At 44.4% G+C, this 24,490-nt stretch overlaps 1 protein-coding gene and 1 long non-coding RNA gene across 3 annotated transcripts; both read left to right on the top strand.

Moving 5' to 3' along the window:
* Positions 1–3,820: 3,820 nt before the first annotated feature.
* LOC310892071 (zinc finger CCCH domain-containing protein 11A-like) lies at positions 3,821–6,602 on the top strand. Its single transcript, XM_083854240.1, has 5 exons — positions 3,821–3,974; positions 4,203–4,322; positions 5,105–5,228; positions 5,673–5,876; positions 6,405–6,602. Exons 1-4 carry the CDS (start codon positions 3,921–3,923, stop codon positions 5,774–5,776), a joined length of 402 nt encoding a protein of 133 aa, XP_083710366.1. The 5' UTR covers positions 3,821–3,920; the 3' UTR covers positions 5,777–5,876; positions 6,405–6,602.
* Positions 6,603–13,060: 6,458 nt separating this feature from the next.
* LOC310892069 lies at positions 13,061–24,490 on the top strand. 2 transcript variants are annotated; one of them, XR_014577856.1, is made up of 3 exons: positions 16,632–17,818; positions 21,503–21,623; positions 22,996–24,490. It is a non-coding gene; the product is annotated as an uncharacterized lncRNA (long non-coding RNA). The 2 variants fall into 2 exon arrangements; XR_014577855.1 differs by lacking the exon at positions 21,503–21,623 and having other exon boundaries at positions 13,061–17,818.

Here is a 24,490-nt window from a genome sequence, read left to right as displayed (position 1 = left end):
CAGCAGGTCCTGGAGCATTGGAGAAGATAGAGAGGGGTTTCTTCGTGAAAAGAATGCTGTGAAAGTGTTTTCACGCCAGAAATTAGGAGAAGTGCCTCTGTTGTTTGGATATCCTCTATTGACCTGGCACACGGGCATTACAGCATACCTGGCACACTCTTTGTATTGTTTGTAAAAGAAAAAAAAAAAAAAGTGTTTTAGGGCAGGCCAAAAACCTGCCTTGGCACTTCCACATCGCAGCAGTGCTTGCAGGCCGTGCATCCTGGATGCCAGGCAAGGATCTAAATCCGATGGTGCTGTTGGTAACGTGAAGTTCAGGAAGCACTTCTGGGTTTTTCTGCTCTTCCATGTGAATTTTTGCCCTGTGAAGGTGGTGTACTGAGCTCTTTTCTTACCAACAAATAGGTTTAAAAGCAGTTACAGCAAGGATGAGCTGTGTTAGCAGGAGGCTCTTCTGTGCTTTGACCATGGGAAGATGAATGGTTTACCTATGCACCGTTAAATATAATTTGACACCTAGCACACAACACTTGCAGCCTGTGGGGTGCTTTAACAAGCAGGTAAATCAGCGGAGACTGTTTTGCAGCAAGGCTGATGCTGGGTGATTAAAAAGCAGGGTCACAACAAGGAGAAAAAAAAAAAAAAAAAGCTTTGGAGATCTTTTTTAAAATGAGACTGCTTTTTATGGCATTTAGGGCTGTGAGGTATCCTTGGTTTTTGCTTTCTTCCCATTCCTTAGACCAGATCCATTCATATCCTGAACAGCGTTCTGGGTCTGTTCAGGAAAATGGAAGGCAACAAGCAAAATGATGAGCTCCTTGGGCATTCAAAAGAGCTCAGTCTGGGAAAGATTTCAAGTCCAACTTCCATGCTAAGGAGCACCAGTAATTTTTAGAAGTAGATGCAGAGGAATCTGCATGGCACTAAGTGTGTTTCTGAAGGTGCTAAAGGTCAGAAGTGACGATTCCTCTCAATACTAAAGAAGAGAAGGAAACCTTGCACTTAACTACTGTTTTTATTCCCTTTGTCAAGCAGTCAAAACCAACAACTAATACGGGAACCCAACTTTTCCCCTCTTTACTTTAGATTTGGGAAAATTCCCTGCCAAAATAATACTTCCTGGAAAATTCACTAGTGTTTGTGTGAGTAAAAGGTTCCAACCTTTTATTATTAATTTGTAAGAACTATTTCATCCGCTTTTGTCCAGAAGAGTCAGAAATAATTTGCACAGAAATGTGCAGCATTTTAATGAAAGGCTTCAGAATCACTCTAATTTGAACTTTATCTGGTCTGGTTGCAGGTTTTATGACATTTAGTGTCTTAAAAAAAAATCAAAATATCTGACTTCACATCAGAAAAAAAAAACCTGCTTGTGACTAAATAAAATCTGTTGCAGCTCTGGTCATTGAAAAATCATTGGCTGTTAAATTGGACCTAAGTCATCTTTTCTAACCTTTCATGATCTTGCAGCAATGGATGATGATGGATATATGGATTAGGGAACAGCACGTGATGGCAAACCTGTGGTATTTGCTACAGCGCAGAAAGAAAACAAATTGCTTCCAAAAAATCAAACTAATTCAAAATTCTTGGTATCATGCAGCCATGCCACTGGCAAAGTGAGCATTGCCCTGCCTCTCAAAGCTTGCTGTATCCTTGATCTGCTGTCTTGCTGCTGTTAATTGATTGCAACTCTACGTGTCTGATCAGGGCTACGAGTTGTTCTCGATATGGATACCATACGACATATACTGTGCACGCTTGTGTGTATAGATATGTTTATCCTGTATGCATGTACATATTTGATCTGGATAGGCTGGAGCGATGGGCTGAGGTCAACTGTATGAAGATCAACAAGGCCAAGTGCCGGGTCCTGCACCTGGGGCGCAACAACCCCAAGCAGAGCTACAGGCTGGGAGATGAGTGGCTGGAAAGCTGCCTGGCCGAGAAGGACCTGGGAGTGTTGGTTGACAGTCGGCTGAATATGAGCCAGCAGTGTGCCCAGGTGGCCAAGAAGGCCAACAGCATCCTGGCCTGTATAAGAAGCAGTATGGCCAGCAGGTCTAGGGAAGTGATTGTCCCCCTGTACTCGGCTCTGGTGAGGCCGCACCTTGAGTACTGTGTTCAGTTTTGGGCCCCTCGCTACAGGAAGGACATGGACGTGCTCGAGCGAGTCCAGAGAAGGGCGACCAAGCTGGTGAGGGGTCTGGAGAACAAGTCTTACGAGGAGCGGCTGAGGGAGCTGGGCTTGTTCAGCCTGGAGAAGAGGAGGCTCAGGGGCGACCTTATCGCTCTCTACAGTTACCTTAAAGGAGGCTGTAAAGAGGTGGGGGTTGGTCTGTTCTCCTACGTGCCTGGTGACAGGACGAGGGGGAATGGGCGAAAGTTGCGACAGGGGAGTTTTAGGTTGGATGTTAGGAAGTACTTCTTTACCGAAAGGGTTATTAAGCATTGGAACGGGCTGCCCAGGGAGGTGGTGGAGTCACCATCCCTGGAGGTCTTTAAAAGACGTTTAGATGTAGAGCTTAGCGATATGGTTTAGTGGAGTACTTAGTGTTAGGTCGGAGGTTGGACTCGATGATCTTGAGGTCTCTTCCAACCTAGAAATCCGTGATACTGTGTGATACATATGTATGCATATTTGTGTGCTGGCCCCCAGATCACTCATGGTATAAAGCATTGGCCTCGAAGGCATACTCATCAAAATATTTGGTAGATCCTCCATTTTTTTCTAGTTCCCTCAAAATGAGAGAGTTTTTACGCGCTCTCTGTGTCAAAAAGGCAAAACTTCTGATTTCCACTGTCGCTCTCGCTAACTTTCTATCACTCACTCCTCGTGTGTGTGTCTAAACACATATGTGTGTATGCGTATGCACATTTGTGTATTTCTGTGCACTGGTGTGTTTTTTGCTGTACAGGTAATAAAGACGGGGAAAGGTTTTAGTGTTTTCTTAATAGGTGAAGAAATCTTGAAGACCAGAGATTGGAACATACTGAATTTTGAATTAAAAAAAAAAAAAAAAAAGTCAAATTTTCTGGCTGTGGAAGATGGAGCCTCATTTTTGCAGCCACTTTGAATCACGAGTTCATCTCTAAATGCACTGGGTTTTTTTGTTTTTGTTTTGTTTTGTGGTTTTTTTTTTTTTTGGTTTTTATTTTTTGAAGAGCTAACTAACCCTGGCTGTCTCCAGTCTGAGAGAGTGTTCAGATGGACTTGCTTCCTCCATTAGTTATAAGCTGTTTAAAAGCACATCCTATGTTTGAATTGTGGATGAGAGGCTCCCTTGGCAAAGTGAGGAGGCAAATTCTTCCTACCCCTTTATCATTAATTCACGGATTCAGTGTTGGTTCGGCCTCCAGGAGAAGTTAACTGGAAGTCTTTGAAGATCGATAACTTTGCTGAGGTTGTCCAGGTAGGTGAACTCGAAGACCCACAGTGACTGGAACGTGCTATTTAATGCGTCATACTGCGTTCTGTAGAAGTTACTCGTAGCCATAGTTGATCATTGCCTTGCATGTATGATCAGGTGGTTTTTGAAGAAGTGACTCCATTTTCAGGCTTCCGGATGTGCTCCAAGGCATATTATTGAGGACGTGGAAGAGAACACTTGCTGACAAAGCTCCTGGCAGCTTTACAGAACTTTAGTTTAATATTGTGTTAGTTCCCGTAACAGCTGATTTCAAGGCATTGCTCTCCTCAAGAGACTAATTTGATGAACAGAAGAAAGCTGGAAAAATGCTTGTTACTCATTATTTTTCACTTGTTGGTACTTTCTTTAGGGTTACTTTTAAAAAGAAGATTTCACTGATCACAAGCCAGTGGAAGACTTTCAGCCCAAGCAAGGGTGAAGACAGCTCTCTCCAAGAGCAGAGGAAGTCCCTGTGGAGAGAACCCGAGCTTGTTATCAGAACTTGTCGGCATGTCTAAACAAGGAGACGATTGCTACTTCTATTTCTATTCTACCTGTACCAAGGTATGGCTGGGTTTCTTTTGCTTTGCTTTGCTTTGTTTTTTTGTTGTTTTTTTTTTTTTTTTTTCATTTTTTTCAGGAAGGGGTAGAGTAGGAGGAGGAGGCACACTGGTCTTTGGTTAACGTGATAACCAGATAGATTCTGAATTCAATTGTAGCAACCTGAAGCAGTAGCATGGACGTTTTTGAGGCTGTACTATATTTTCCTTGTTGGTTTCCTTTTGGTTACAGGGAGACAACTGTTCCTTCCGCCACTGTGAAGCTGCTCGGGGGAACGAGACAGTCTGCACGCTGTGGCAGGAGGGTCGTTGTTTCAGGAATGTCTGCCGATTCAGACACATGGAAATCGATGTGAGTGCCTAAAGATGTGTTCTCAAAATAAATCAACAAAAGCATTTTTCAGTGCTGTAGGTGTGCTGATTGTGCTTTTGCAGGATAGAGTCCTTTGCTTTGGAATTACACTGGTTTCTGTTAGCAGGGGAGGGGGTGGGAGGAAGGAGAGGGAAATAAAATCAATGCCTTAGGTATGTCTTAGCAAGATTTTCTTTTATTAGACGCCGACAGTATTTTCTCAACAGATGCAGAATAACCGCTAACTAGACTGCTAAAACCTGCTGGAGCAGGGGGGTAATAAACAGGCTGTACTAGCCTCCTGAGAGCAGGCTTGATAATGATCTATCAGGTCTCTTGTGTCCCGGAGTCCTTCAGATAATGCTGTTCTAGCTGCCTGGGCTAGGAAGCAGTGGGGAAAGTTAAAGGTGCAGAAGAACGAAGTCTCCGAGAAGTAGTTCTGGATAGAGTTAACGTAGGCAATTTAAGATGTTCTTTTTCCCTCTGAATAATCCTAGTATAATCCTAGGTGTATTAGTTTAACCCACCCTAAACTGATGTCTGAGAGTGCCTGTCTTCTCAAACTGAATGATGACAAGGCTAAACGTGCATAGTGGTTACAGCTTCTGCAAACTTTGTGAATATGCCCGGAAATACTATACTTCCGTGATAAACTGACCTTTGGAATGATGTTTCAGCACTGTATTGTGACAGCCCTATCGCTGTCGTGACCTGGAACTGTGCATCTCTTTGCAAACCTTAGGTGCATGTTATCACGAGCTTGTCTTTCTTTCTGTCTTCAGAAAAAGCGCGCTGAGATTCCCTGCTACTGGGAGAAGCAGCCAGTAGGCTGTCAGAAAGCCAACTGTGCTTTTCATCACGCAAAGGGACGTTACATCGATGGCGTCTTCTTACCACCAAGCAAGAGTGAGTTTAGGTCCTTTTTCTTTAAGTATTGAAGAATTAATTTTGCATATTACTTAGTGGGTGCCAATAGTGTAGGAGACATCAGGTAACCGTCCATTTGTGAGTGCAGGAAAAGGTCTGCAGTCCTAGGTGGTCAGCTAAACCGAGTGTACTGCTGCTGTACTGCTGGTATTTGTTTTCTGCTTTCATGCTCAGCTTCTCTCTGCTTTGTGTGATATTTGCCTTGCAGTTTGCTTTCTGTTGTTTCGTCTTCTGCTGGGTGGTAGGGAGATGTGTTGTTGTTTGAAGGCAAGTCATTGTTCACGGTGTAAACAGTGGCGGGATGGGCAAAAGGAGATGCTGCATTCATTGCCTGTGCAGGTTATCTGCCTTAGCTACCATCTTCGTGCATTGTGGTCAAAGTTTTAAACTGCCATATTACTGATGATCCTCCTCTTCCTCTAGCTACACTGCCAAGTCCGCCTGAGTCCGCGGACGATGATTTGAAAGTGGCTCAGATGTCACTGCAGCAAAACAAACTTTCTGTCCAGTCCAATCCCTCTCCATAGCTAAGGCGGGTGATGAAAGTGGAAAACTCGGAAAATGTCCCAAGCCCTACACACCCTCCAGTTGTAATCAATGCTGCAGATGATGATGAAGATGATGATGGTGAGCATGGTTTGGTTCCTGGAAGGAATTTGTGCTGTAAATGATTGTGTAAGTCTTTGGTTCTTGGAAGGAATTTGTGCTGTAAATGAATGTCTAAATCACAGATGACCTGAGGTCTGACTAGCGATAGGGCAGGCAGTCCGCTCAGGTCACTGGTGGCTTTGTCTGGCAGTCAGTGGACAGAACCTGAAATGTTGGAGGAAAGCTTAGAACCACTCTTGGCTTTAGCTGGTCTGTTGTGTAAAGCTCTGTGTGAAACTAGGAAGGAAATTCCTTTTTTTTTGTCTGAAGAGTAATATGTTGTGTAGTAGTTAAAGCTGCAGAGAGAATCTAGAGTCCTAGATGTTTTGTCCTAGGGTAGTCTACTTACGAGTTCATCAGGTCAGTGTAGCTGTATTAAAAAAAAAACAAAAAAACAAAAAAAAACCAACTTTTTTATAGGAACCATGGACTGAAGTGTCATTGCATGAGCTACATAATCACGAACAATCTGGCCTATGCATAACTGAATAGATTTTTCCCCTTCAGACCAGCTTTCTGCGGAAGGAGAAGAAACTAAAACTCCCGTCCAGCAACCAGCTGAGGAAGGCCAAAATGGATTACGGATGATTTCCACTCGGAAAGCCAGTGCTACTACTGCTAAACAAGGTATTCCAGCACCTGTAGTAGGATAAATCGGAAGGAGAACTTGACAATTAACTCAAAAGCAATGTGGCGTAAAAACACAACAGAATGTAGGGGTGCTGAATGGACTCGGTTATTTCCATGATCTCATTTCTCCCTGATACCATCATGTGCCCATTGGGTCAGAAAGTTGAACTCCTTTTCTTTCCTTTTGGAGAACAAAACAGGGTCACAGCATGGAGTTTAAATGGCTGCACGTGCAGCCTGGCAACCACTGTTGAAAGCCATATCTAACGATAGAGGGATCTAATATCACGTAAATGGATTAAAATTAAAACTACAGTTTTTACCCTGAAGGGTGAAAGGAGGGGCAAAATGCCATTGATTCTATGGTTGTTTCACTTGTGAGGAGTGTTGACAGGCTTTATTCTAAATACTTCTGAAAGTTCCTGAGCACTAAGAAGCCTGAGGATCTGTGGTCCTCAGTGAGTGCCTCTAAGCCTTAGTCTCATTAACTGTTTTCTGTTTTCAGAGGACGGTCTGAATTTTGGAATAAAAACACTTGAAGAAATCAAATTGCAGAAAATGAAGGAAAAAACTAAGAGACACGGTGGTGAGTTAATATTCCCTGCTTCCTTACCCTGTTCACCTTCATCCTGTGTGATGATTTTTCTTTCAAAAAAAACCTCTTCCAGTAATACCGGGTAGCTGGCTATGCTTTGGTGAATCCAACTATTTTGCCAAAGAAGTGAAATTTGATTGGCTTCAGAATGGCAGGTGATGGTGGCTGGGAGCTGCTTGAGGGATAGACTTCCATGTTTAGCTGGGGGCATCGAGCAACCTGATTCTCAGCCAGCTGGTATTCTAGATGGGAATTCCAAGGGCAACCAGAGGCAAACTAGTCACCTCTCTTATTTGCATGCTCTGGTCACTGTATGTTTGACAGTAATGAATAATTAAAGTTTTTTGTTCTTCGTGATAGTTTTTTCTGTTTGGTAAACTTCCTTATGTTTTGCTTGCTCTGAGCAGAAGGTCCTTCAAGATCTTCTCTTCCTCCCGTCGATTCTATGATTTTTCCTGCTCCGGAAAAGGAAAATGTCCGGACAGTGGTGAGAACTGTGACACTGTCTACAGAGGAAGGTAATAATTCATGCTTTTGTTTTGATTTCATTACTCCTAAACTGGAAGGTTAAGCAAGAAGGAAGGCAATTCACCCCTGTTAGCCTCCTGGTGCTGCCGCCTTCTGTTCAAAACATGCTTTTATGCTGAAAGTCCCTGGTTGTACTGGAAAGCTTTGGTGCTCAGGTTAAGTGCAGTAGCAGGAGAAAGAAAAAAATGTGTCAGTATGCAAATAGGGGGATAACTGAAAAACAGGAGAGTAACGAGAAGAAAGAGCTCTAGAGGACAGTGCTATGTAAGAAGCAATTTCTGAAGCTTTAAAGAGGCTGACAGTGGCACGTGTGGACAGTAGTGCGATAGGAGTCTGTGTATAAATTATATTGTTTAGAGTTGTGCAAATTCCTTTGAAAGGGAAAGAAGTGAAGAAGTACTTCTACCCATAGACATTCACCTTAGAAAGGAATATTTCTCAGCATTTGTACCTAATAATATTCTGCTTGCTTATGCAGCTCTGTTCTGCACAAAGTATAGCTGTCAAGCAGACTCAGATTCATTCTCGACTACATTCAGCTGGAATTTGAGGCAAACACTGAGACTATGGATACTTTTTCTAAGTTAATTATAGTTGAAATATGAGTTTGTGTGGTTTAGCTGTCAAAACAGTGCCTTGCTGGGTTTTTTTTGGACATGGGCTAACAGTATACTATTTCTATTGGCTACTGGTTTCTATGAAATAGAAAAATTTTACTTTTGTTTTAGGGGAGGAACCTGTGGTTCGACTAGATCTTGCTGAGAAACAAGGAAAACGGAAAGCCTCCGTGGGTAAGAACTTTTTATGAGCTGTTATTTAGGTGCCGCCTTCTCTATATGACTGCATTGAAGAGTATTTTTGACGTATGAGAGGAAAATGCGTTGCAGTGGAGATCTGTGTTGACTGCAGAAATGGCAAAAAAACCATTTAGCAGCTGAAAGGCAATTTTATGAAAATATGCTTGAAAAATAGAAGCTTGTGGTTGACTGTTCTCAAATCTTCCTGCAAAGAAATGTTCTTAAAATATTCTTTGTTTTCTCCGTCTGAAGCTGATGTAAGCGCCCTTCCGGTGAAGCGCAGCCTTGCTGAAAGGCTGGGGAAGAAGGTGGAGGTTCCGGGAAATGCTGACAAAGCACCAAAGGGAGGTACAGCTACTGAACAGGCATCTGGATGTGATTCACGGGTTTTGTATTTAGGCTTTCTGTTTGTCCTTTTCCTGCGATGTTTCTTTTTGCATGTTGGCTGAGGTCTTAATCGCCGGGATTCAAAGTTACCTTTCCTGCCTTGTTTTCGAATGTGAACACAAAGTTGACGTTTATGCAGCCTCCCTAATTTGGTCTTTTTCTGTTTTGCAGTTCAAGTTCCCAAGTCTGTGAAGGAGAGGCTAGGATTACCTTCTCAACGGACTAGTACTGCGAAAGGTAACAACTGGCTATTAAATATACTTTCTCCTTCTTCCTTTCCGTGAACTTAGACCGTTTTCATACAGCCCTAAAAAGGAATTCAAATGAAAACAAAGAACTGATTCCTCTTGCTTGAGTGCTGAAGCTCTTCTGACAGCCACTATCAGAAATCTGGCTCTAGGTGTGTGTTTATTTTCCGCTTGTGCCTTGTCAAGGTTTTAAGCTGCTTCTGTGAACCATCATATACAATTAGAATAGAGCCACTGCCGGGAGCAGGAATTTGAAATGCAGTCTGAAAAAGTAATCAAGTAAACTAGCATTTCTGTGTAGCAGCTCTCTCTGGATAGGGCTGGTCTTCAAAATACAACAAGTGGCTCAGAGGAGGAGGAGAATGTTAGGCTATTGTCCTAAGATGCGTTATTGGGAACGCTCAGGCTTAGTTTTCCTTAGTACTGTGACAAATTTTGGAGACTTAAACTATTGTTGGACTCTCTTTAAATGTTGGTGCTTCTCATTTCTTGATGATGACAGGGAAGGCTGCTAAGCCAAAGGGAGAGATCCATGTGAAAACACTGGAGGAAATCCGTCGTGAGAGAGCTCTTCAGAGACGAGAATGTCAAGCCAAAGCCCAGGCTGAATGGCATGGTAAAACCAAAGATCCCAGCGCAGGGGCAAAAATTCAGGGTGAGCCCAAGAAGCAGAGCGTGCTCACTCTTTCCGGGCCCAGCAAAGTGCAGTCGAAGGAGCCGGCAGGTAAAGCCAAGCCAGAAGGAGAAGTGCGTGTTAAAACCCTGGAAGAAATAAAGCGCGAGAAAGCTCTGCGGATGCAGCAGAGTGGAGGAAATGTGCCAGCTCCCCCAGCACAACCTGGACCTGCCCCAGCCGGGCAGAAATCGTTATGGAACACAAAGCTATCAGGTAATAAGATGCTTTAATACCTGCCTCGGTGAGGTGCTTCCCATATTGAGCAAGTTCCGTTTGCTCAGGATCTGCTTTGCTTTTTCCTTCAATGCGGAGGATAAAAGAGTTTAAGGCTACAAAGTTCAAAGGCAAAGAAGGGCCAGAACGTGCAACCATGTCTGTTTTCGTTAATTACGTGATGGTATTCTGTATTTCCCACTAGAAAATTAACACATTGAGGGGCTTTTTAGTCTAATTTTGGTATTCTGTTTTTTTCTGCCATCTGTTTATGGTATGAAGTCCTCCCTGCGTTGAGTTCAAGTTCACCTTCCTCTTTGGCATGTGTTGCTTAACTTGACACGTGTATGTGTTTGTAAAGCATGCATCAGCGTCTTAATGTGGGGGGCCAGTTTCTGTCAAAAATGACAGAGGATCAAAGGCCTCGTTGTTAAGATTATATCAACTTTGTAAAATGAGATTGTGTGAGGGAGATAAGGAGGGCTTAAAGGCTGCATGCACTGCACATTGTAGCCTTTCTCTCTGTCTCATGGGACACGAGGAAATAAACACACAAAGAAAACAAGTACCCAGCTTTCTTTCGTTTCTTCTCCTGCCAGCCAGATGTTAGGTCAGGAATGGGAGACTAGAATATGACTCTACAAATTTGGATTTTGTAGAACAACTTAATAGATTTTGTGGGACATCACTGCAGGGGAGAGGAAGCTGGTACAACAGTTGCATACACTCTCTTGTCTTACTATACCTGCTGCTTTTCCTTTCCTAGAGGGAGCAAGACTTTAAATACAAAAGCTGTCAACATTTGTGAATCTTACTAGACTTCATACAACGTCTTAGAGTATTGCTTGCACTTGGGATCGCTCTGTGTCTGAGTTTCCCTCGTCCTGGATTATGATTTACTGTAGCTATTCAGTTCCTTTGTTCCTTTGTATGGATTGTTGGTAGACGGAGTTTACTATGTGGAAGATATTGCTGAGAATCCAGGCAATGGCAGTGTAATTCTGCTGGCCAAATACAGTTAACTGTGTAGACGGGCCGTGGAAATGAGGAAGAGAACGTGGATTTTTCATGAGGCAGAGCAAGACTGTATCAGTTCTCTCTTCCTTTTACTCTAGCCAACTTTAACATGTTTGCGAAGCCTTGGGATGGGAAAGTCGCTTCCCCCAAGAAGAAGGCACTGAAACGTAAGGCACCTGGCAGTTTTCCCTCTGCTGTAGCAGCTGTGAAGCCACGGACTGCCTCTGACGCTGACACAATGGGACCTCCAGCCAAAAAAGCAGCTATGGTAAGGACAGGGGCTAATGCAGAAATGGATCCCTTGTAAAATTTACACCCTCCTCTAGGAGAAAAGATGGAAAACTCAAAAGTTCTACAGGCTTTCTGTTTCCTTTTAAATCCAGTAGCTGCCTACAGAATTCTTGTAGTACCCTTCCATATTTATTAGATTAATGGCACTATTTACTTAGTCCTCTGTGATTCTGTGATTTCTCTGGTGTGGAGGATTTTGTCCATTAATGCTGTGTTCTTAAAAGACACAAGATCATTAGTAACCTCCAAGTGAATATTAACTTTCTTCAGGAGCACCTTGGTTTTGTATTTTGGCTAAGGCTCCGCAATGCCAGAGGAGAAGCAGCATGGAGGAAAAAGCTAGTAAGGAATCTTTTACCCATGAGTCCTAAATACTGTTTTGCTGCTTTCTAGGCTGTTCCAGCCACGCTGGAGCACGTCCCAGCCACCAGACTTGAAGAAAATCCCCAAAACAGGTGATGACCACAACTTGTTCTTTTTCTCAATCGGTGTATATCCCCAGTGAAACATAAGTTCTGTCACACGTGGGGAAAAAAGGAGGGTTCTGAGATAATTAAAGCCCAAATCCATCAGAGGAATAAGTCACGTGAAATGACTTTCTAGCAGCTAGCAGGAATGCTTAATTAGACTTACTTTCTTTAAATGCTGCAAGTCGGTACAGCTTTCCAGTGACTTCTTGCTCTGTCTGAATACCTAAATGAGGATGAGGTGAAGTTCTCCTACTTCCTCGTGAGGTGATAAATGATGAGTAGTGTCCTCTGCCTTTTGGTCCTCAAGAAAGCCACCCGAACAAACATACAAGGTGACAAGAGTGCAGGGAGAGCAGAGGGAAGTGATGGCTGCAGATCAGCTTCCTGTAGTGGGGAGCAAACTCTGCTGAGTGTGCCGTGGGAAAAATGACTAACTTAGCAAACAGATATTTGCAGATGGAGACTTCTTAACATTTTAACAGGAAAATTAAGCAAGGTGGCAAAGTGCCTCTTGCTACAAAAATTGAACCATCTTTGCTAGACTCCAGGTGCTCTGGCTTCACAGAGAAACCCCCAAACTGAAAAATGTACCTGCTAATATATTGGGCTCTAAATGTAGCCCTGGGTTAATTGAATAACAATCCCTAGGTAAGATTGAAGTGCAGGAGGGGTTGGCTACGGTTTCAAGAGCTGGTTTGCAGAAAAGGGATTTCCCGTTAAGAAATGGCATATACTGATTGTTCTCTTCCTTGCTCTGCCAAGACCTGAAGCACATCTTGGAAGCCAGGCAGAATCCGTGGAGCCAATGGAGTTCTCAAGCTCGACTTCAGCTTCTTCCCAGCTAGAAGAAGCAAGGACACGCCGGCTGAGTTCCACAGGCAACGCGCCCGTATCTGTAGACGAGGATTTAGAGACGCTACTTTGGGAACTCTCAGACGGCATACTGGAAGCCGAGCTCGACTTGGACCCAGGGAAGGATGAGGATGACCTCCTCCTTGAGCTTTCCAAGATGATTGATGATTGAACTGCATAGTCCTATTGTATATTAAAAAAAAAAAAAAAAAACTCTTCTTCTTGTTGGATACCCCGAGGTGATCCTTTTTCTAACTGAGGCTTTGCAATGAGGCTTTGGGGCCTCCCTTTGAGGGGGGCAGTTGGGAGCTGGTTGTACACCTTTGGGGCCTGAGTCTGGGGTGTGGGGGCTGGGGCTGAGGCCTGGGGCATGCATCTGGGTGGTGGTGGGGGGGGGTCCAGTTCATGGGGGGGGTGGGTTGGGAGCTGCTTGTGGACAGTTGGGGTCTGCATCCGGGTGTGGCTGGGGCCTGCTTGTAGACTTCTGCAGCCTGTGTCTGGTGTTTGGGGGCTTTTCTGTAGTGTTTGGGGATTGCATTTTGGCTTTGGGATGTGTCTAGAGCTTCTGGGGCCTAGCTGTAGTGCTTGGGGCCTGCGTCTGGGGCTTTTCTGTAGCATTTTGGTAGCGTGTTTGTGATTTGGGGTCTGTATCCAGGGTTTTGCCTTTTTTGTAGTTTCCAGCTTTGTGTCTGTTTCTTTGTTGGTTGCCTGGGGTTTGGGGTTTGGATCATTAGTCAGTGTCATTAGCGTCGGGGGGTTGATATGAAGGGTTAGGGTTGTGGTTAGAGTTGTTAGGGTTAAAGAGAATAAGGATTTTAGGGTAAGGGGATCAAGGTTGTGGGAATAAAAATGTTTTTGCACAGAGTTACATCGTTTAGAGGGAGGGAAGGTGGTATTGATATATGCTTGCAGTGATAAGAAAGCTTAACAGACAACCTTGTAAAATGCAGACAACCAGAATCCTTAGAGCAATTGGGTGGAAATCACGGTGTAAGAAACATTACCACCTCAAAGAGGAAAACAGTCAAGAAAAAAATAAAATTGACTAGTAACAGGCCAGCAGCTGTGTATTTTCTGTGAAGCACTGGATAGATTGTGAACATGGATTACCCAGTCAATGGGGAAACTGGGGAGGGTCCTGGTCACCGAGAGGAAAAAAAAAATTATATAAACTGTGTTATGGAACTGGTAGGTGGCTTGTGGGACGCCTGCCATTGCAATCGTGAATAAAAATGCTACCTCACTGAGATACTTGCCTGAGCCTATGGTATTGGTTACAGAGTGTTTCTAATAAGGTGTTAGGGTTTTAAGGTTTCAGGGCTAAGGCACTAGGGTTGGGTTTCAGGGTTAGGGTTTCCAGGGTTTAGGGTTAGGATTTTAAGGTTGTTAGGGTTGGAGTTATAAGGGTTAGGGTTTGGGGGTTAGTGTGTTAAGGTTTTAAAGTATTTTGTGGTTTTAGTGTTGATAGGGTTTTTAGGGTTAGGGTCTTAGGGTTTTAGTTATGGTCAGGTATTTAGGGTTAGGGTTTTAAGGTCTTATTTTTTTTTTTTAAGGTTAGGGTCTCCAGCGTTAGGGCTTTGAGAATCTTTACGTTTTGGGTTAGGGTTTAGAGGGTCTTAATTTTTAGGGTTAGGGCTTTTAGGCGTAGGTCTAGTGTGGTAAATTTTATCGGGTTAGGACTGTAAGGGTTTTTAGGGTTAGGGTTTCTAGGGTTTGTTGGGGTAGGGGTTAGGGTTAGATCCGTGGTTGCCATAGGCTTAGGGGTCAAGGTTCTTAGGGGTTAGGCCTAATATTAGGGCGGAAGGCCAAAATAAGAGGGTGGGAGCCCCCCCCAAAATTGAAGGGTTGAAGCCCCAAGTTAGGGGAAGGAACGTCAAAATTGTGGGGTCCCCCAAAATTGGGCGGAAGAACTTTTAATATTAGGGGGGAACCCAAAAAAGGAGGGTGGGGGACTCTAAAATCGGTTGTGTCCCCCCCAAATTAGGGGAGGAACCCCCAAAATTGGGTGGGCGAAACCCCAAATTGGGGGGAAGAAGACTTAAATGGAAGTGTGAAATTCCAGAATTGGATGTGGACCCCCCAGAACAGTCTTCAGGGGTTTAGTGTGGTAAATTTTATCGGGTTAGGGCTGCAAGGGTTTTTAGGGTTAGGGTTTCTAGGGTTTGTTGGGGTAGGGGTTAGGGTTAGATCCGTGGTTGCCATAGGCTTAGGGGTCAAGGTTCTTAGGGGTTAGGCCTAATATTAGGGCGGAAGGCCAAAATAAGAGGGGGGGAACCCCCCCCCAAAATCGAAGGGTTGAAGCCCAAAGTTAGGGGAAGGAACGGCCAAATTGTGGGGTCCCCCAAAATTGGGTGGAAGAACTCTTTAATATTAGGGGGGAACCCAAAAAAGGAGGGTGGGGGACTCTACAATTGGGGGGGACCCCCAAAATCGGTCGGGTCCCCCGAAATTAGGGGAGGAACCCCCAAAATTGGGTGGGTGAACCCCCAAATTGGGGGGAAGAAGACTTAAATGGAAGTGTGAAATTCCAGAATTGAATGTGGACCCCCCCCCAGACCTGGGGAGGAATCCCCAAACTTGGGGGGGACCCCCAAAATTGGGGTTAAAGCCCCAGATCCCGGGGAGCTAAGCCCCAAATTAAGGGAAGGAACCTCAAACATGTGGTGAGAACCCCAACATTGGGGGAAAGAACCTTAATATTAGGGTGGCAGGCCAAGAAAGGATGGTGGGGGCCTCCAAAATTGTGGGGGGCTTGGAACTGGGGGGAATCCCCAAAATGGAGGGGGAACCCCAAAAGTGGGCGGGGGGCGAAGCACCAAATTAGGGGAAGGAACCCCAAAATTGCGGGGAAGAACTCTGAAATGGAGAGCTGAAAACCCGAAATTGAGGGGAAACCCCCCAAAACGGCGGGAAAACCCTCCATAAACACGAAACCGGTAACAGAGCAAAAAATGGCGTCCTACGGCACGCTGCGAGGCTCAATTTTCTGGGGAGTGCTGGGAAATGTAGTTCTTGGCCACCGGGTTTCCGGGAGTCCATATTGTTTTCCCAGAGCATGCCGGGAGATGTAGTTCTCGGACACTGGGCTTCCGGGAGGCCATGTTGGTTTCCCATCTTTGCTAGGCTCCGGGTGCTCTGGCTTCACAGAGAAACCCCCAAACTGAAAAATGTACCTGCTAATATATTGGGCTCTAAATGTAGCCCTGGGTTAATTGAATAACAATCCCTGGGTAAGATTGAAGTGCAGGAGAGGTTGGCTACGGTTTTAAGAGCCGGTTTGCAGAAAAGGGATTTCCCGTTAAGAAATGGCATATACTGATTGTTCTCTTCCTTGCTCTGCCAAGACCTGAAGCACATCTTGGAAGCCAGGCAGAATCCGTGGAGCCAATGGAGTTCTCAAGCTCGACTTCAGCTTCTTCCCAGCTAGAAGAAGCAAGGACACGCCGGCTGAGTTCCACAGGCAACGCGCCCGTATCTGTAGACGAGGATTTAGAGATGCTACTTTGGGAACTCTCAGACGGCATACTGGAAGCCGAGCTCGACTTGGACCCAGGGAAGGATGAGGATGACCTCCTCCTTGAGCTTTCCAAGATGATCGATGATTGAACTGCATAGTCCTATGGTATATTGGAAAAAAAAAAAAAAAAAAAAAAAAAGAAAACAACTCTTCTTCTTGTTGGATACCCTGAGGTGATCCTTTTTCTAACTGAGGCTTTGCAATGAGACTTAAAGCACAGTTGGAACTGGTAGAAATTGGCAGGATCTGCACTCAGTTGTCCTAAGTTTTCCTGCTGGTCAGAGTTAAGGTCTTGTGCATGGTTCCGTAACTATAGGTGGCTACCTTTGATATCAAGAGGACAAAGCACTTGTTTCTTTTGGCACAGAAAGATGTCCATCGGCACGCTGTGGTGGCTGTGAATTGACGTAGTGACGGAGCGATGCTCTGAAGGCTTAAACGGAAAGCTTCTTCCTTCCGCCCCCCTTGGCACAGCTCGATGTTGGGCACATTGTGAAGCCTGGGTGTTCTGATTTCTCGGACAGTTGATACCCAAATCCCGGAGTTACTATGTCAACTCTTGACTTTTATTTGTGTATGCCATTGTTTTGACTGTAATCTTTTCAGATGATGAAGCTGTAGGGGCGGGAGGGAGCAAAATAATTATTCTAGCGTTGTGGACCAAACATGCTGCCCGGAGTGGTGGTGGTGGGGTCAGCCCACCCGGCCTTACTTTCAATTATCAGGGATGATAAAATGGTGTGAAAAGCAGCAGCTCTGCGATACGGCTACGCTACCCCCACTCCCTTCTCTTGTGCTGTACCAAAGTTCCCCCAAGCTTTGGTTGGTGCTTTTTGCTGGTGACAGTAGGACTCCAGGGCGAGTAGTCGGGACTCTCCTGCAGTAACTGGGTCAATTAAGGGTCGGTTTAAGTGCCTCCTGGTTTTTAAAATTGCTCCCCTGAGCTGCTGGCTCTGCTGCCTGCTACAGCAAATGTTCGGGTGCCATGATTAGGGAAGCTGAGGCGATTCCAGATAAGAAAGGGTTAAGAATGAAACTATTAAAGGAGAACAGAACATTAGGTGTAGGGCAGGAAACAGATGTACGGACAATGTATCTCAAAATAGGACATACGGGCAATATATCTCGAACAAGACATTGGAATCCAAGATAAGAAAATAATGAGCAGAAGATTCGAAGAAAAAACAGTCCTTGCGGTTAGGAAGAAAGCTAATTCAGCAGAATCCTGACCAAGGGTGAAAAGTACACTGTGAGGAAGACTTATGGCCTTCCTCTCTGAGACCACCGACCACAGCTCGACGACCCCTGCCCAAGACCACTGAGAGGATCTGCGCAGGCGCAGGACACAAAAAACTGATTAGCATGAGAAGCGAGAGTAGGCGGGGTTAGATAATGAATATGTATAGGCGTTAATAAAATATTAATCACTGTGATGTATAAATTTGGGACGGCTTTTCACTTCGGGATGCACGATAGGCGGAAAGATCCCCCGTGCATCCGGCGCCGTCAATAAAGAATAAATCACTTAAAGAAATTGGATTTATGATCTTTGAATCAATCTGGCACCCCAGATGGGACTTCTTCTCTGTCGGACCGCAGGACCCGCTGGGAACAGGACTCCCTAGGGTACCCCCGGGATTTCCCGGAGGGACTCCTCGACTCAACGGATCACTGCGGAGGCAGACACGGACCCCATCATTGTAAGTGATTATATTCTTTATTTTGGTTTATTTGGTTGACCGGTCAATTGGGGTCGTCTGTAAGTCGGAAAGTAAAAGTTTTCTGCAAGACGGCATTTGGTTTTTTGGAAAGCACTCAGTTGCTGTTGGGAAACAAATAACCTTTGCATGCGAGGTTGGTATTACGTTGTGTTTAAATGTGGAACTTGACCTTGGCTATTGTCTTTGGGATTTTGATTGTACTCTTTATAACGTTACTAGGATCTTGGTGTTATTGTGGAAAGCTGCCGGCTTGTATTGTGTAACAAGAAACATTCTGAACTGTAACATGGGGGGGCAGCAGAGTAGTGGGATTCCAAAGAAAAGCCCGTTGGGATGTATCTTGAGTCATTGGAAAGATATAGGGGGATCCCCCGGTGGAACTGAAAATAAGAAAACGTTGATAAAATATTGTAATCAATGGTGGCCACTTTATAAGTTGGATTGTGAGGGAAATGGCCACTGAATGGAACCTTAAATTATAATACTTTACTACAGTTAATGTTGTTTCTAAGGAGAGAAGGAAAGTGGGATGAGGTGTCATACGCAGATATGTTTTTCACTTTGAGAAACCACCCGGAATGGCAGAAGGAGTGTGGAATTAACTTAGCCCCACAGGATCCTTTGATCCTGGCAATAGAAAAGGATATGAAGAAGGAAGGGGCAGGAAAAATGAAAAGATGTTGTTCGGCGTGCAGTATCGGGCAGAGATGTTTGAAATTGAATGAGTCAGAGGAGAGAATGGAGGATTATGTCCTCCCGCCCCAGATAATAGAACGAGGCGTGGGGGCGAGCTCAGGAAACGGCAGAATAGATAAGAAAAATGAGAGTTGGGGGAATGGAGACTTTACCCCGATCACGGCTCGAACCCGAAGTAAGGTCGGGCCCGTTATTCAAGCCCCGTTACGACAGGCTATGGGGGCTAACGGACCAGCTCGGATAAAAGTACCTTTCACAACTGCTGAGTTAGATTCATGGAAGGAAGCTGTGAAAGGATACCGGGATGATCCAGAATCAGTGGCCCGGAGGTTTGAGCTGATTGTAAAGAATTTATATCCCGATTGGAAAGATATAGAGATAATGCTGGCAGCATTATTGGAAATGGAAAAGCAACTGGTAATTAAGAATGCACAAACTCAAGTACAGACCCAGGTAACGTCAGTTTTACCTGGAACTGTGGAGGTATATGTGCTCAGAGTGGACCCAAACTGGGACTATAATGATGAGGGTGATTATAGGTTATTAAAAAAATATCAGGAATGGATTAGGATCGCCTTGGAAAGTGCGATACCAAAGTCTGTAAACTGGTCTAGGTTATATACCATAAAACAGGGGCAAACTGAGACCCCGTCAGAATTTCTCGATCGACTAAGGACAGCAATGCAAAAATTTACAACGATAGACCCCTCTTCTGAGGAAGGTAAAGTCCAGCTAGTATCATTGTTCTTGGGTCAGTCTGCGGACGATATAAGACGGAAGCTTCAGAAAATGAAAGAGCCGGATGTGAGAGATTTAGAAAGGCTGGTGGAAGAGGCATGGAGGGTATTTAGGAATCGAGAAGGGAATGAGAAACAAAGGCTGGGTAGGGCTATTGCTGCGGCAACTGTTGCGGCCTTACAGAGGCAAGAAGAACCTTTTCGGGGAAAAGGAAGAGGGAATGGGATAAGGGGAAGGTCAGTAAAGCCTCCCCTGAGACCGAATCAGTGTGCATATTGTAGGGAAGTGGGTCATTGGAGAAGGGAATGTCCGAAACAACGGGAGAAGAACAGGTTGATGGTAGCTAGTGTATCTCCCGACCAATGAAGTGGACCGGGGGATTCTACCCTAGCAGATCCGCTGGTTAAAATTAAGCTAGGGAAATCAGGACAGGAAGTGGAGTTTTTAATTGACACAGGAGCGACTTATTCTGTGTTAAACCAGAAATTGATACCAGAGGATGAGGATTTTGTGACGGTGATAGGAGCTACAGGCCAGCACGAGAAAGCCTTTTTCCTAAGGCCTTTAAAATATAAGTTAGGGAAACAGATGGGAATACATAGGTTTTTATATTTACCAGGATCCCCGAAGTCTTTGCTGGGGCGAGATTTACTAGAACAATTAGAAGCGGAAATTGTCTTTGAAAAAGGGAAGGTGGGGTTAAAAGTGAGAGAAGAAAAGCTGATAACCGCGCTAAGCTTAATGCTGATACAAGCAGACCCCATCGGTAAAGTACCTTTGGAGATTTTAGACCAAGTTTACCCAGGAGTCTGGGCTACTGACATCCCTGGGCGAGCCAAAAATGCAGCCCCGATAGTGGTGAGATTAAAGCCAGGGGAAAGGCCAGTTAAGATTAAGCAATATCCCCTAAGATTAGAAGACAGGAAAGGAATTAAGGGGATAGTGGATAAGTTTTTAAAACATGGACTGCTGGTTGAGTGTGAATCTGAATATAATACTCCTATACTACCAATTAAGAAGCCAGATGGGAAGAACTATAGATTAGTGCAGGATTTAAGAGCTATAAATAAGATCACTGAAGATATACACCCTGTGGTAGCCAACCCGTACACATTACTGACTAAATTAAAAGATAATTTAGTTTGGTTTACCGTACTGGATTTAAAAGATGCCTTCTTCTGTCTGACTTTAGCCCTAGAAAGTCAGAAGCTTTTTGCTTTTGAATGGGAAAATCCAGACTCAGGACGAAAGGCTCAATTGACCTGGACCATATTGCCGCAGGGATTCAAAAACAGCCCCACGATTTTTGGGAATCAACTAGCAAAAGAGCTTGAGGTTTGGGAGGCCCCAAACACCGAAGGAGTTCTGCTGCAATACGTTGATGACCTTTTGATAGCCACTGAGAATAGGAGCAGCTGCATGCAATGGACAATAAGTCTCCTTAATTTTTTGGGTTTGAATGGGTATCGAGTCTCTCAACAGAAGGCTCAGCTGATTCAGTCACGTGTAACTTACTTGGGGTTTGAGATTTCAGGGGGACAAAGGGAGTTAGGAACAGAACGGAAAGAAACTATCTGCCATACTCCAGAACCACAGACCATTAAGGAATTACGAACTTTTCTAGGGATGACAGGTTGGTGCCGTCTATGGATTAATAATTATGGACTAATTGTAAAACCCCTATATGACCTCATCAAGAATAACCAATTGAAATTGGTCTGGACGGGGGAAGCACGGGCTGCCTTTAAGAAGCTTAAATTGGAGTTAATGCGAGCACCAGCTTTGGGTCTACCGGACTTGTCTAAACCCTTTTGGTTGTACTCCTATGAGAGACAAGGGATGGCTCTGGGGGTGCTGGCACAGAAGCTGGGCCCCTACAGGAGAGCTGTGGCCTACTTCTCTAAACAACTGGATGAAGTAAGTAAAGGTTGGCCGGGTTGCCTTCGAGCGGTGGCCGCTGTCATCATGAATATACAGGAGGCTCGGAAGTTCACTATGGGACAGAAGATAACCGTGCTGGTATCACACACTGTCTCGGCAGTCTTGGAGCAGAAAGGGGCACACTGGTTATCCCCTCAAAGATTTTTAAAATACCAAGCAATACTGGTGGAGCAAGATGACGTAGAAATTGTGGTTACTAACATTGTGAACCCAGCTTCTTTCCTTAGTAACGCTCCTGACGAGCCAGTGGTCCACGATTGTATCGAAACTATGGAAACTGTATTCTAGCCGACCAGATCTCAAGGAGGAGCCCTTGGAAGACGCGGACGAATCATGGTATACTGATGGAAGCAGCTTTGTGAAACAAGGACAACGCAAAGCAGGGTATACGGTGACGACCACTCAACAGGTAATTGAGTCGAAACCATTACCCCTTGGGACGTCTGCTCAGAAAGCAGAAATAATTGCCCTTACGCGGGCATTGGAACTAGCAGCAGGAAAGAAAGTAAATATCTGGACAGACTCTAAGTATGCATTTGGTGTGGTGCATGCACATGGGGCTATCTGGAAGGAACGAGGATTATTAACGGCCCAAGGAAAACAAATAAAATATGCTGAGGAGATTTTGAAGTTGTTGGAAGCGGTAAAGCACCCAGAGAAGGTGGCTGTTATACATTGCCGGGGACACCAAAAAGGAACCGCTGACTTCGAGGTAGGGAACCGACTGGCTGACCAAGAAGCAAAAAGGGTGGCCGGATTGGCTGAGGCAGAAGCGCTCACTTTAATACCAGACGGTAAAATACAAACTTTAGGTGAAGGACAGGAACCTAGGTACACACAGGAAGATCAAAAGTTAATTGGGGACCTGGGAGGAAAAGCAAGGAGTGATGGATGGGTATACCTGAAAGATAATAGGGTTGTACTACCCTCTAATTTAATATGGCCTACGGTCATGGCAGAACATAATAAGACTCATTGGGGAGCAGACACCTTATATAAAAATCTGAGTCGAGTCTTGGTGGGAAGAAATCTGTATACTACGGTAAAACAAGTAACCCAGCAATGCAGTATTTGTTTGCATCATAACCCTAATACAGAAAATAGGGTAAAGTTCGGAATAATCAGTAAAGGAAACTATCCAGGACAACAATGGCAGATAGATTTTTCAGAACTGCCAAGAAAAGGGGGGTATCGATACTTGTTGGTTTTGACAGATACTTTTTCCGGGTGGCCGGAGGCTTTTCCCTGTCGAACCAACAAGGCAAGAGAAGTGGTTAAGGTTTTACTGAATGAGATAATACCGCGTTTCGGAATTCCGGCAGCAATGTCCTCGGATAGAGGCTCTCATTTTTGTGCGCAAATAGTTCAAGAAGTAAGTAAGGTCTTAGGGGTAGACTGGCAACTCCATACCCCTTACAGACCACAGGCAAGCGGACAAGTGGAAAAGATGAATCATCTAATCAAACAACAAATAGCCAAAATAGGACAAGAGACTAATTTATCATGGCCTCAGTCTCTCCCTTTGGCTTTACTTAGAATTAGAGTAAAACCACGGACAAAGGAAAATCTAAGCCCTTTTGAAATATTATACGGAAGACCCTATCAGTTTTTGTTCAGCGGGGAGGACCTGATGCAACTGGGGTCGGGATACTTGTATAATTATTTAATAGGACTCCAAAAACAGTTGGATCAAATATCTAAAGTTGTCTCAGGAACCAGGGCTAGAGGGCTGGGCCAACCAATCCACCCCTTTAAACCTGGGGATTATGTGTATGTAAAAGCATTTGCAGGTCGCCCTTTGGAAGAAAAGTGGACGGGACCATACCAGGTGCTGCTGACAACACATACCGCCATCAAGATTAAGGAGCAAACGGCCTGGATCCATTATTCGAGAGTGAAGAAAGCTCCAAAAGCCCCCTGGAAAGTAACGCTGGGTGACGGTGAACTGAAACTAAAGTTCAGTCAAGCAAAATGAAGACACTATGGTCAGGAGTATTTAGTAATGTAGTTAGCAGAAATTTAGTTAACAGAATTGTTTTATTTCTGTGGCTTATAGTTGTAATTGTGATTCAAGAATTGGAAGGTGCTTCTATGATGATAGAGAATGGTGGGTGGCCTTGGTCTGAAGCCGTAACCACGGAGGATAAGAACATTAATGGAAAGTTAGCTGTTGTGGTTATTTGGCGAACAAATGGTGATCATTTACATGCATTATCAGAATGGCAAAATTTAGGGGAAGGGTGGATACACCAAAGAACTGTAGGGGACGAAATTGAAATAGGGTGCCGAATGATTAATGGAACAGCCCACGAGAAAGCAACGGGGATTTTAGTAAAACCGACTTCCAAAAGTGGCCAACAAGAAGGTTGTATCCGCCCAGGTAAATTAGATTGTTGGTATAATTTTATATTAACACAGACTGTAGCAGTTAACTGTTTTTGGACTAATAATGGTCAAAAGCTCGAGATCAAGGAAGGCAAGAGCCTCATGATAAATTTTCTGTATAAGATTAGTAAGGATAACATTTCATGGGGCTTTGAGGAAATATGGAATAAGTTAACTTCATGGTTACCCAACTTTCAATAGTTAGAACAAGTTTTTACTGATCTGGTTATGTTATTGGTAGTAGGAATATTTGTATGTATGTCACTGCGATACTGCTAATGATAAGGGCATGCAATGCAAAAGAATTTGCATGGGGAAAAGAAAAGGGGGGATTGATTAGGGAAGCTGAGGCGATTCCAGATAAGAAAGGGTTAAGAATGAAACTATTAAAGGAGAACAGAACATTAGGTGTAGGGCAGGAAACAGATGTACGGACAATGTATCTCAAAATAGGACATACGGGCAATATATCTCGAACAAGACATTGGAATCCAAGATAAGAAAATAATGAGCAGAAGATTCGAAGAAAAAACAGTCCTTGCGGTTAGGAAGAAAGCTAATTCAGCAGAATCCTGACCAAGGGTGAAAAGTACACTGTGAGGAAGACTTATGGCCTTCCTCTCTGAGACCACCGACCACAGCTCGACGACCCCTGCCCAAGACCACTGAGAGGATCTGCGCAGGCGCAGGACACAAAAAACTGATTAGCATGAGAAGCGAGAGTAGGCGGGGTTAGATAATGAATATGTATAGGCGTTAATAAAATATTAATCACTGTGATGTATAAATTTGGGACGGCTTTTCACTTCGGGATGCACGATAGGCGGAAAGATCCCCCGTGCATCCGGCGCCGTCAATAAAGAATAAATCACTTAAAGAAATTGGATTTAT

The sequence above is a fragment of the Anser anser genome, assembly GCF_964211835.1.
Source record: "Anser anser genome assembly, contig: HAP1_SCAFFOLD_125, whole genome shotgun sequence".
NCBI classification, from domain to species: domain Eukaryota; kingdom Metazoa; phylum Chordata; class Aves; order Anseriformes; family Anatidae; genus Anser; species Anser anser.
Note: the sequence above shows the minus strand (reverse complement) of the source record. Positions and strands in the feature narration are given on the sequence as shown.